Source organism: Sinocyclocheilus anshuiensis, unplaced genomic scaffold (genome assembly GCF_001515605.1).
Source record: "Sinocyclocheilus anshuiensis isolate Anshui unplaced genomic scaffold, SAMN03320099.WGS_v1.1 scaffold444, whole genome shotgun sequence".
In the NCBI taxonomy this organism is placed as follows: domain Eukaryota; kingdom Metazoa; phylum Chordata; class Actinopteri; order Cypriniformes; family Cyprinidae; genus Sinocyclocheilus; species Sinocyclocheilus anshuiensis.
This window is the reverse complement of record NW_015555739.1, coordinates 354,045-365,816: the sequence shown is the minus strand read 5'-3', so window position 1 is coordinate 365,816 and position 11,772 is coordinate 354,045. Positions and strand designations below refer to the sequence as shown.

The 11,772-nt window shown below is 39.9% G+C and overlaps 1 protein-coding gene across 1 annotated transcript in view; it reads left to right on the top strand.

The window, feature by feature from the left end:
* Nucleotides 1-11,772, top strand: part of ccdc171 (coiled-coil domain containing 171) — a 29,804-nt gene that overhangs the window by 13,650 nt on the left and 4,382 nt on the right. The window contains exons 6-19 of the mRNA XM_016466655.1: nucleotides 54-146; nucleotides 220-380; nucleotides 1,956-2,136; nucleotides 2,320-2,422; nucleotides 2,597-2,670; nucleotides 3,920-4,009; nucleotides 4,504-4,662; nucleotides 5,997-6,164; nucleotides 6,254-6,409; nucleotides 6,972-6,978; nucleotides 7,414-7,595; nucleotides 8,488-8,622; nucleotides 8,947-9,132; nucleotides 11,354-11,499. Of these exons, the coding sequence (XP_016322141.1) occupies nucleotides 54-146; nucleotides 220-380; nucleotides 1,956-2,136; nucleotides 2,320-2,422; nucleotides 2,597-2,670; nucleotides 3,920-4,009; nucleotides 4,504-4,662; nucleotides 5,997-6,164; nucleotides 6,254-6,409; nucleotides 6,972-6,978; nucleotides 7,414-7,595; nucleotides 8,488-8,622; nucleotides 8,947-9,132; nucleotides 11,354-11,499 (1,841 nt within the window). The remainder of the gene's footprint in view (nucleotides 1-53; nucleotides 147-219; nucleotides 381-1,955; nucleotides 2,137-2,319; nucleotides 2,423-2,596; nucleotides 2,671-3,919; nucleotides 4,010-4,503; nucleotides 4,663-5,996; nucleotides 6,165-6,253; nucleotides 6,410-6,971; nucleotides 6,979-7,413; nucleotides 7,596-8,487; nucleotides 8,623-8,946; nucleotides 9,133-11,353; nucleotides 11,500-11,772) is intronic.

Below are 11,772 nucleotides of genomic sequence, written 5' to 3'. Positions count from 1 at the left end.
TGTGTGTGTGTGTGTGTGTGTGTGTGTGTGTGTGTGTGTGTGTGTGTGTGCAGGCAGCTCTGCAGAAGGTGAAGGTTCTGGAGCAGAGCGTGGAGTCGGAGCGCGCCGCACACCTGCAGTCTAAATTCAACTCTGAGATCATCCAGGTAACACAGGTGTGTTTATGTACGTACACACTCAGTCAGACTGCAGCTGATCTGTGTGTGTGTGTGTGTGTAGATGAGGATGAGGGATCTGGAGGAGGCTCTGGAGGTAGAGAAGAACAGTCACACCGAGATCTCGTCGCGTCTGGAGCTCCTGAAGCAGAAGTGTGAAGAGCTGGAGCGAGCGTACGATCACGAGAGAGACAAATCATGCGACACGAGCCACAAACTCACACAGTAAGATCTCGTCTGAATTTTCAGCATCATTCAGTCCAATCCAGTCTTCAGTGTCATGTGATCCTCCAGAAATCATTCTAATATGCTGATATGATTGATTATATAATATAATACATATAACTAGGGCTGTCAGTTTAACACGATAACTTAATTAGTTATGAAAAAATTAACACGATTAAAATATTTTAACGCAGTTAACGCACTGGCCCTGCCCCCAGACCTGTATGTCGTCTTACATTTCATACAGTTTACTTTTGACAAATATGATGCAGGGCAAAAACTCCATAAATGCAGTTATGCCTTAAAATGTAAGATATTGGGGCAAAAATGCTCCTGTATGAGTTTTTGTCTCATATTTATATCATATGATAAGAGATATCAGATATCACACGAGCAGCGAGATTTTACACAACAGTTGAGTAAATAAGAAGTTAATATTGTGTTATATTTTAAACACAAATTTGTGTTAAAAAAGAAAATAGAAGGTATTTTGAAGACTGTTGGTAACAAAGCTGTTTGGTTACCAACAGTGTTGTGGGTAACGCATACAAGTAATGCGAGTTACGTAATCAGATTACTTTTTTCAAGTAACTAGTAAAATAACGCAGTACTTTTTAATTTACAAGAGAATATCTGAGTTACTTTTTCAAATAAGTAACGCAAGTTACTTTTTTTCCAATTTATTGATTGGCAGCTCTGGTGTTGCCATGGTGACAGAAATCAGAAGATGTTACTGTAGTTCTAAAATAAATATGAATATGCATTAATTCATCTCACTTAAATTACGTTAAAAAAAATTACGTAAATTTACTTTCCCTTCAGCCTGAGGCTTATTCATTTCACTTTTGGTGTGAAAAGGCTTTTATATTTGCCAAAAATATAACTTTTTTATTTTAAAAACAAACAAGCAAGCCCTGTCCAGATTTAAAAAGTAACGCAAAAGTAACGTAACGCATTACTTTCCATAAAAAGTAACCAAGTAACGTAATTAGTTACTTTTTTTATGGAGTAACACAATATTGTAATGCATTACTTTTAAAAGTAACTTTCCCCAACACTGCTTACCAATGACTTCCACTGCATGAATGAAAAAAAACTGAGATGTTTCTCAGATTATCTTCTTTTATGTTCCATAGTTTATGTTGGGCCGTTGTAGCCTAAACTTTTATATGTAAAAAGTTTTATGTCGAATCAGGTAAAATATTTATTTTTAAAGCTTTCTATTAGTAATATCTACTTAATACTTTCTCATTTAACACAAAAATAGCTTTAAATAATCTTTTGGGGGTATTTTCACTGTCAAATGTAATTTGCGAATAATTTGATTAATTAATCAACACGTAATTATATTAACATTTTTAATCAACTGACAGCCATTATTATAACATAAAATAGAAAGTAATATAAAAATTATATAAAATTAGTATTGTTTTATACTTTATATGATACTTGTAACTTTATTTAATTTGATAGTTTTATTATTGTAAAGTAGAAAGTGTTTTTTCTGTTGACTGTTGTGATGCTGGTATCTGTGTTCGGAATCATATTTTATGGACGTGATGTTGGTGTGCTCAGGTTGGAGAAGGACTTCTTGACCATGAAAACTGATCTGATTGGTCAGCTGGATCAGGAGAAGGCTGCATCTGCTGAGCTGATTGGACAGTTAGAGCAGGAAAGGGCGGAGTCAGGGAAGCTGTCAGTCAAACTGCAGGAGCAGGAGAAAGTTTGGACAGAGAGACAACAGGAAATCAGCCGGGTAAAAACACGCAGATGTCTCTCTCAAATCTGCTAAAGACGTTTTTTTTTAGATATATTAGGGACATCGTACAAAGGCGTTTAGTCGAAAATGTCGAATAAAGTCGGAATGTTTCGAGAATAAAGTCGGAATGTTTCGAGAATAAAGTCGAGTTGATTCGGACCCTGTTTGTGTGTGTTTTAGGCTCTGGTGTGTGTGCAGCAGTCCTATGAGACTCTGTTGAGTGATCTTGATCATGTGGTACAGCAGTATCAGCAGCAGGGGGCGATACACGCTCAAAACACAGGTCAGGAGGAACAGGATTTATGAACTTTACTTCAAATGAATATGAAGCTACTTTGAAACAATATGTAGAGTATAAAGCACTATATAAATAAAGCTGACTTGAATTGAAGGTGCTTTACGGTGTGTGTGTGTCTTGTGTGTGTCTTGTGTGTGTGTGTGTGTGTGTGTGTTATAGAGGAAGGAGGTAAACACAAAGCATCTGCTCTAATGGACATTCTGCGGAAAACACTACACTACTACAACACACAGGTACAGCATTAAACTGTAATAATGCATATTTTATAGGACGGAGACACTGATTAAGGAATAAACTGGCAAACGCTTTGTCACAAGCACATTTGGATAAAGATTTGGCTGGATGTTAGTGCAGTGTATGAGCTCATGAGCTTTATTTGGTTGTTCTTGAGCTCACACGTCTAAATAATGCAGATATTTTCATGTGAATTGTTCAGTGTTCGGTGCCATGTCTTAAATTAATGGCATTGCATCTTGAATAAATTGTGCAGTTATTGTTATAGGATTATTGTTTTGCTGTGCTATTTTTTTAGTTTGTTGTTGTTGTTGTTGACGTTCTTGAGGTTTGTGTGTCCAGTATTGAGGTCTGTGTTTTAAAAATCTGTCCCACATATCTTTGCTTTGTAAGATGATTGCTCCTTCAGAAACACAGATTGCACAGATATTAATCTATATATGGTGTTAATAATGAGAAATTTGTTGTGCATGAAGTCTGTAGTTGCTGTGACACACTTATTGACTGAATGAGGCATTTTGCATTTAGTGAACTAATAAATTCAAACTGATAAAACAGTTACTGAGGATGATTCCGAATTCATATTATGCAATATACAATTGTGTTTTAATATTAATAATAACTGTAATATTATTTTTTTTAGTCTGTAAAGCTGCTTTGAAACTAATTGTATTGTGATTTGATGATTAAGATAGTAGTTGAGAGAACATAAAAATCTGAATGCATGTTGCATTTTCTTAACTGATTATTTTGTTTTTTTCTTATGTTTTTGTTGTTGTTGTTTTTTGTGATCGGCAGCTCGCCCCTTAGCTATTTTTAGCATAGAGTATTATAGTTATTATTTCTGTTTTTTTTTTTTTTTGTATATATATATTTTTATTTTTTTCTTAAATTGTAGTTAAAGTTTTAGTAATTCTGTTGTTTTTTTTTAATTCATTTTAAAAATGTCTTTATATATATTTTTTTGTTTTATTTCAGTGTTAGTTGTACTTCCAGTTAAACTAAATGAAAATGAGAATCGTTGATGCAACTAGCTGAAATTAAGTAAATTTAAGGGTTTTTTATATTTTATGTCAGTTAAAGTTTATTTATTTAAAGTAACAGAAATGTTTTGTATAGTTTTAGTTAACTATAATAATACAGGCTTACTTTTTGCTGTAATAAATTATGTTGAATTTACGTGTGCGCGTGTGTGCGCGTGTGTGTGTGTGTGCGCGTGCATGCGTGTGTGTGCGTGTGCATGTGTAGTTGCAGGAGTCTGTGATTGTGATGCAGAAGTTGAATCATGAGGTCAGACAGAAGGATGAAACGATCACTGATCTCCAGAGGAACATGCAGGTGATCGACAGACATTATTCAGGATGTAGATGAGTAAATGATTTATACTCCAATAATATGTCTTAGTAAGATGAGATTGAAATGATCCAAACATACTGTATAATGCAGTGCAATCCGATGATGATTAAGAGATGAAGAAACAAACACTCCTCAAAAGATCCTGAAAAATGATTGATGGAGAATCAAGTAAAGCTGAGCTGCTTCAGTCCAGTAAGTGTTCATCTGGAGATATTACTGCAGTTATTCTGTCCTTTACTTGATAAAAATCAGTCAAGATTTGACCACAGATAGACACTGAAGCAGCAGCTGAAACTGGACACTTGTACAATTACACTAAAAGAGCTTTTACTGGATAAAAACTCTCAATCAGACGACAGAAGACATGAGGAGATTGAGTGTGAAACAGCAGAGTGTGATCATTTAGAGCTTTAGAAACTCAATCAAATGTGATGCAGTGGCTTTATAGGGTTAATCTGGTTTCTGTGTGTCTGCAGGAGTGTGAGGCTCGTGGCGTGTGTGTTAATGAAGAGGTGAAGCGTTTGCGTGTGTGTGTCGCAAACGCCGCAGCTGATCTGCGCAGCCTCAAAACACAACACACAAACACACAAACACAGATGAACAAACTCCAGCAGCAACATCACAACGACTTCCAGGTACACACTCACACACACTATATATACACACACACCCTATACACACACACACACATACACACTATATACACACACTATACACACTATATACACACACACACTATACACACACACACACTATACACACATACACACTATATACACACACACTATACACGCACACACACCCTATACACACACTCACACACAAACACACACTATACACACTATATACACACACACACACACACCCTATACACACCATACACGCTATATACACACACACCCTATACACACCATACACACTATATACACACACACACACTATACACACTATATACACACACACATACACATATATACACACACACACACTATATACACACACACACTATATATACACACACACACTATATACACACACACACTATATATACACACACACTCACTATATACACTCACACTCACACACACACACACACACACACTATACACACATACACACACTATACACACTATATACACACACACACACTATACACACACACACACACACTATACACACATACACACTATATACACACACACACACACACCCTATACACACCATACACACTATATACACACACACACACTATACACACTATATACACACACACATACACATATATACACACACACACACTATATACACACACAAACACATACACACACACTATATACACAAACACACTATATACACACACAATACACATTATACACGCGCACACACACTATATACACATACACACTATACACACTCACGCACACACACTATATACACACAGACTATACACACACACTATACTACACACGCCTGCTTTGGCGCTTGAAAAGTTTTCAACTTCTGCCGCAAGTAACTTTGTTTCAAGAAGCGCAATCCTTTGTAGAAGTCTGTGGCAGTTCAAGCAGCAAGTAGATTCCACGAGAGGCATTTTCTTTCTCGTCTGTTTGAATGTAGGCAGCTATGCACACACATTCACACACCTACACACAACAACAACAGCCAATCACATTACTTTTCTGGTGTTGCATGAACGCGATTGGCTAGCGTCTGCACCAGGGTTTTTGCATAAAGCGATCTGATTGGCTGACGCCTGCTTTGGCGCTTGAAAAGTTTTCAACTCTCTCACACACACACATGCACGCTCTCTCTCTCACACACACACACACGCACGCTCTCTCTCTCACACACACACGCACACATGCACTCTCACACACACACGCACACAGGAAGTGAGCGTGACACTGTTTGCAGTGCTTGATATCATTAGTATGCTATTATTGGTAAATCTGACTGTGATTCTTGTGTTTAGGAGAAACTGACGTTCCTCCACACGCTGTATCAGCGTCTGCTCGCCGGATGTGTGCTGATGACGCCGCCGCACAGCATGCTGGGTAGCTTCTCATGGGCAGAGCTTAGCATTGTGGTGCAGGAGCACGTGGACAGGCTGACCTCTGACCTCTCCGCAGCCAATCAGAAGGTGAGAAGGGGCTTATGGTAAATATTTGCTGTGGAACTGTCGAGAGGTTGTGTAGAAGTGTGTAGCTGTAACGTGTGTGTGTGTTTCAGGTGTCACGCCTAGAGAGTGTGTGTGAGGGGAAGTCAGCTGCGCTGGAGAGTGTGAGCGCACAACTGAGACAGAGAGAGGAGAGCTGGAGCAAACAGAGAGAAGATCTCAGCACACAAAACACACACCTCAACAACCAGCTACAGCACAAGATACAGGTACAGTAGATTCCACAAGAGGCATTTTCTTTCTCATCTGTTTGAATGTAGGCAGCTGTGCTTTCCCGTCTTCGGAATGCAAGCTGCTGGCAATGGGAGGCAGAGTCTTCTTTTTCGTAGTATTATTCCAGTCCCGAAGAGTTTTTAGTTTAGTGTTTGTGCCAAAAATGTGTTGTTTGAGCACTGTGCTAATCTGCTGAAATTAAAATCTTAGAAAAATCTGAGAAAAATACATAAACAGAGAGCAAAGCGCCGAACGGTAGTGAAGCCAGAAAAAATCCCTACAGACACACACACGCTCACTCTCAAACACACACACACACACACACACAGAGACACACACAGACACACACACGCTCACTCTCACACACGCACACTCACTCACGCTCACACACACGCGCACTCACACACACTCACACTCTCACTCACACGCACTCACTCACACACACAAACACACACACACACCATTAGCAGAAGAAAAACACTAATTTTTTAAATAGCCATGTCTATATGGATCTGGTTCTGAAAGGTGGATTATCTGGTTTTATCACTTGTTTTACAGCTGCATTGTGGCTCAATGGCTAGTGCTATCATCTAACAGCAAGAAGGTCCATGGTTTGAGTTCTGGCTGAGCAATTACATTTTAAAATGTATTCAAATAGAAAGCAGTTATTTGAAATAGTAAAAATATTTCACAATTTTACTACTTTTGCTGTATTTTAGATAAAATAAATGCAGGCTTGGTGAGCAGAAGAGACTTCTTTAAAAAGCATTAAAAACTCTTACTGTTCAAAAACTTTTAACTGGTAGTGTATATATATTGGTTCAAATTGTGCAGCCTTAACTGGATCTCTTTAAAATACATCCTATCTTTTAACTCTGTGTGTGTGTGTGTGTGTGTGTGTGTGTGTGTGTGTCTGTGTGTGTGTCTGTGTGTGTGTCTCTGTGTGTGTGTCTCTCTGTGTGTGTGTGTCTCTCTCTTTGTGTGTGTGTGTGTGTGTCAGGCGGTGTGAAGGACTCCTCGTGTGTGTTGTCAGCGGCTCAGAGCGCCTGTAGGAAGTTGCTGGAGCGGTTGCTGTCAGACGTGGACGCTCAGTGCTGCGGGCATTATGGGAAGGATTCGTTAGCACGGCGACTGGCTGACGGACTTCACACACTCGTCAAACACAGCTACTGTAACAGCAAGGTACACACACACACACACACACACACACACACACAGACAGATACAGGGGCGTAGAATCAGGGGGGACGCTAGGGACATGTCCCTACCAATATCCAGCGACTACTAAATTGTCCCTAGCAATAATTTTGAACAAATAATTAAATATTTGTTTATGTTGTTGTAATTTCGCATGCAGAAATGCATGTCAGACCATTGATATTACCTAAGAAGTTAAAGTAAAACTGCACACTTTCAAGGACGCACATGTAATACTCAATGTAAAACTCACAGGTATCGCTCTCAGTTCAAGACAGCAGTCCAAAACAGTTCAAATAAAAGTTCACTTCAGGATTTAACAAAGTCGTGTCGATGAGTTTGAAATACGGTGTTCGACAAAACAGCAAATGCAAAGAGAAAGCACAATCTATGGCTATATCTCTCTATATAAAGCATACAGACAGAAAGACCTTGTGCTGAAAGATGCACAACACACAAACTTACAGCCTAGGATGAGGTCATTATTTCCATTAACACTAATTTGGGACAATATATAATGTGATTTTAGTGTAAACTGTGTGAGTGGCACTCTGTGGTGTGGCAGGATTTTGAACAGAAATTATGAATATGTTGGCTACCATAAGATATAAATAAAGAGTTTAGATGACATTAAGCTGCGGCCGAGAGGGTGATCTGGGCTGCGTTTCCCAAAAGCATCGTAAGCTTAAGTACATCGTAGTCCCATTGAAACCAATGGAGCTACAAAAACCTTACAATGCTCTTGGGAAACGCAGCCCTGCTCTTATGTCCCCATCAATGTCAAAAGCAAACCTACGTCATTGCACAGATATAATAAAAAATCAGCCCAGACTGGCAGGTTTTGTGTCTCGTCTATAACGTGTGTGTGTGTGTGTAGATGATGATGGCGTCTCTTCAGAAGCACATGTTGGAGTTCACGCAGCGTCTGCATTCGGCGGAGGTCGAGCGCAGGAACCTGAGACTGGAGATCTCACGCATCAATCGCACAAACAGCTGCAGAGACACACACACCGTGAGTCACAGCAACATACACTAAAATATTGGGCAGCACAGCTGTTTCCAACAGTGATAATAATCACAGAGTAATGATGCTGAAAATTCAGCTGCGCATCACAGAAATACATTACAGTTTAACAGATATTCACATAGAAAACCGCTACATTAGTTTAAATTAGAATAATGTTTCACAATTTTTACAGTATTTTTGATCAAATAAATGCAGCGTTGGTGAGCAGAAGACACTTCTTTCAGAATCATTAAAAAAATTTGGAATTGGAAATGATTCCAAAATTTTGACCGGTAGTGTATGTATATATAAATGTTGTGTGTGTGTCAGGCGTGTGTTCCCCTCCAGCGGTTCGAGTGTGTGTGTGAGGAGCTCAGCAGTGCCCTACAGAGGGAGCAGCGCGCTCAGACTCTGCTGCACGATCAGGCCTCTCAGCTGCAGCAACTGGGCCTCAGCATGGAGCTGCACACAGGGGAAGAGCTGGAGAAGGACCGTACACTCGCACAGGCTGTACAGGTACACACTCACACACACACATACACACATACACACACACACAAACACGCTCACACACACACACACTCACTCACTCACTCACTCACTCACGCTCACACACACTCACACTCACTCTCACTCACTCTCACTCACTCTCACTCACGCTCACACACACTCACGTACTAGAATTGTTTGTTTTGCTGTTGGACTACACTGGTTGTCCTGCATGTGTTTGATTCACTAAAAAGTACCAACTCACTAGAATCATTCAATTAGGAATCGCAATACACTGGTCAGACTTTTTGTTTCAGTAGTAGTGTTGTCTGTTCGGATTTTTTGTACCATTCGATGGTGTTTTTAATAGGCCATTTTAATAGCTTAAAAGTGACAGTGTTCACACCAGACGCGAATTTAATTATTCGCGCGAGTAGATTACATACAAAGTCAATGCAAAGACGCGAATAGGGGCAAATTCGCGCCAGGCGACGCGAATGATGCGAAATGCGCGACGCTTTTGCCGCGAACGCGAGATATTCGCCTCAATCGCGTTTTTCGCGCAAGTTCAAAAAACTGAGCCTTGAGGTACTCCATACTGCACTTGTGATCGATATGATACCTCTTCATTCACTGCTACGAATTGATGGCTGTCAGATAAGTACGATTTGAACCATGCCAATGCACTTCCACTAATGCCACCAAAGTTTTCTAGTCTATTCAAAAGAATGTTGTGGTCGATAGTGTCGAACGCAGCGCTAGGATCCAGTAGCACTAGTAGATACAACCATGATCAGATGATAAGAGCAGGTCATTTGTAACTCTAATGAGGGCAGTCTCAGTACTATGATACGGTCTAAATCCTGACTGGAAATCCTCACAGATACCATTTTCCTCTAAGAAGGAATATAATTGTGAGGATACTTCCTTTTCTAGTATCTTGGACAGAAAAGGGAGATTCGAGATCGGTCTGTAATTAACTAGATCTTTGGGGTCAAGGTGTCGTTTTTTAATGAGAGGCTTAAAGGTGCAATTGGTGATTCATTGTCTTTAGAAATATTTTTTGTTATGCTGGTTGAAATTCTTTTCACATCCCGATAGCAATCATTAAGTTAAGTGGTCTAAATGTATTTATCTGCATTTAGATATTCTGTGGAAGGCGTAGGACCAAGAAATGTTCGTCCAATCAAAATGCTCGGAACGAGCATTTTGATTGACTTTCCAACCTGCCTGCCAACATATGTATTTGCATACCTCTGCGCACCCTGTTCGCGCAGACACGATACGTCATCAGCGCGTTCACGTACGCTGTGCAAACAGAGCGAGAATGGCAGGCAAACATCTACAACCCGATCTTCCTTCCTGGTATTGTAGTACTGTTACTAACTGTACTATAAAGTTTTTTCACCGGTGAATGACACATGATGTATTGTAGTAATGTTGTCTCCGGTTGTTTGTGTACGTTCATGCGTTCAGGGGGCGTGGCTTTGGAATGCGATTTGCAGGGAGGGTGGGACTTACGCTTTCAGTGCTATCAGGCTAAAGTTAGCATTTTCCAAAATCTGCAACTGCACCTTTAATAACAGCCAGTTTGAAGGTTTTGGGGACATATCCTAATGACAATGACGAATTAATAATAGTCAGAAGAGGATCTATGACTTCTGGAAGCACCTCTTTTAGGAGCTTAGATGGAATAGGGTCTAACATGTTGTTGGTTTAGATGATTTAACAAGTTTATAAAATTCTTCCTCTCCTAGAGTGAGAATGCAATTCTAGAGAATGAGTGGAATTGTTCCTCTGGGGATCTATAGCACACTATCTGATGTGATACTGTTGCTGACAGCTGCATGGTTACAATTTTATCTCTTATAGTATCGATCTTAGAAGTAAAGTAGTTCATAAAGTCATTACTGCTGTGCTGCTGGGAAATGTCAACACCTGTTGATGCTTTATTTTTCGTTAATTCATCCACTGTATTGAATAAATACCTGGGGTTATGTTTGTTTTCTTCTAAAAGAGACGAAAAGTAATAAGATCTAGCTGTTTTTAATGCTTTTCTGTAGGATAGGGTACTTTCCCGCCATGCAACACGAAATACCTCTAGTTTTGTTTTCCTCCAGCTTCAAGACCAGCAGGTTTTAGGGTCCGGAGCCCAATTATTAGAGTTTATTTTGATGGAAACCTGGGTTATTCACATCACAACAGACATTAGAATGAAGAATGACCGAGACTTTCATTGTCTCCTCAGAGTTTGTCAGACGCCAAGCTGGAGTCGAGGAGGAAGGATCAGTCGCTGCGCTCGCTGGGGAAACAGCTCAGCCAATCACAGCAGGAGAACAAACAGCTGCAGCATGACATCGCCAGCGCCGAGAATGCACTGACCACCGCAGAAATGTAACACTCTCACTCTCACACACACACACACACACCCACACACACACACTCTCACTCACACACTCACACAGACTCACTCACACACACACACACACACACACAGACAGAGACACAGACACACACACACACACAGAGACACACACACACACTCACACACACACACACACACACACTCTATCTCTCAGTCTCCTGTTGTTCTTATACATTTACATTTAGTCATTTTGCAGACGCTTTTATCCAAAGCGACTTACAATTGGGGGATACATAAAGCGA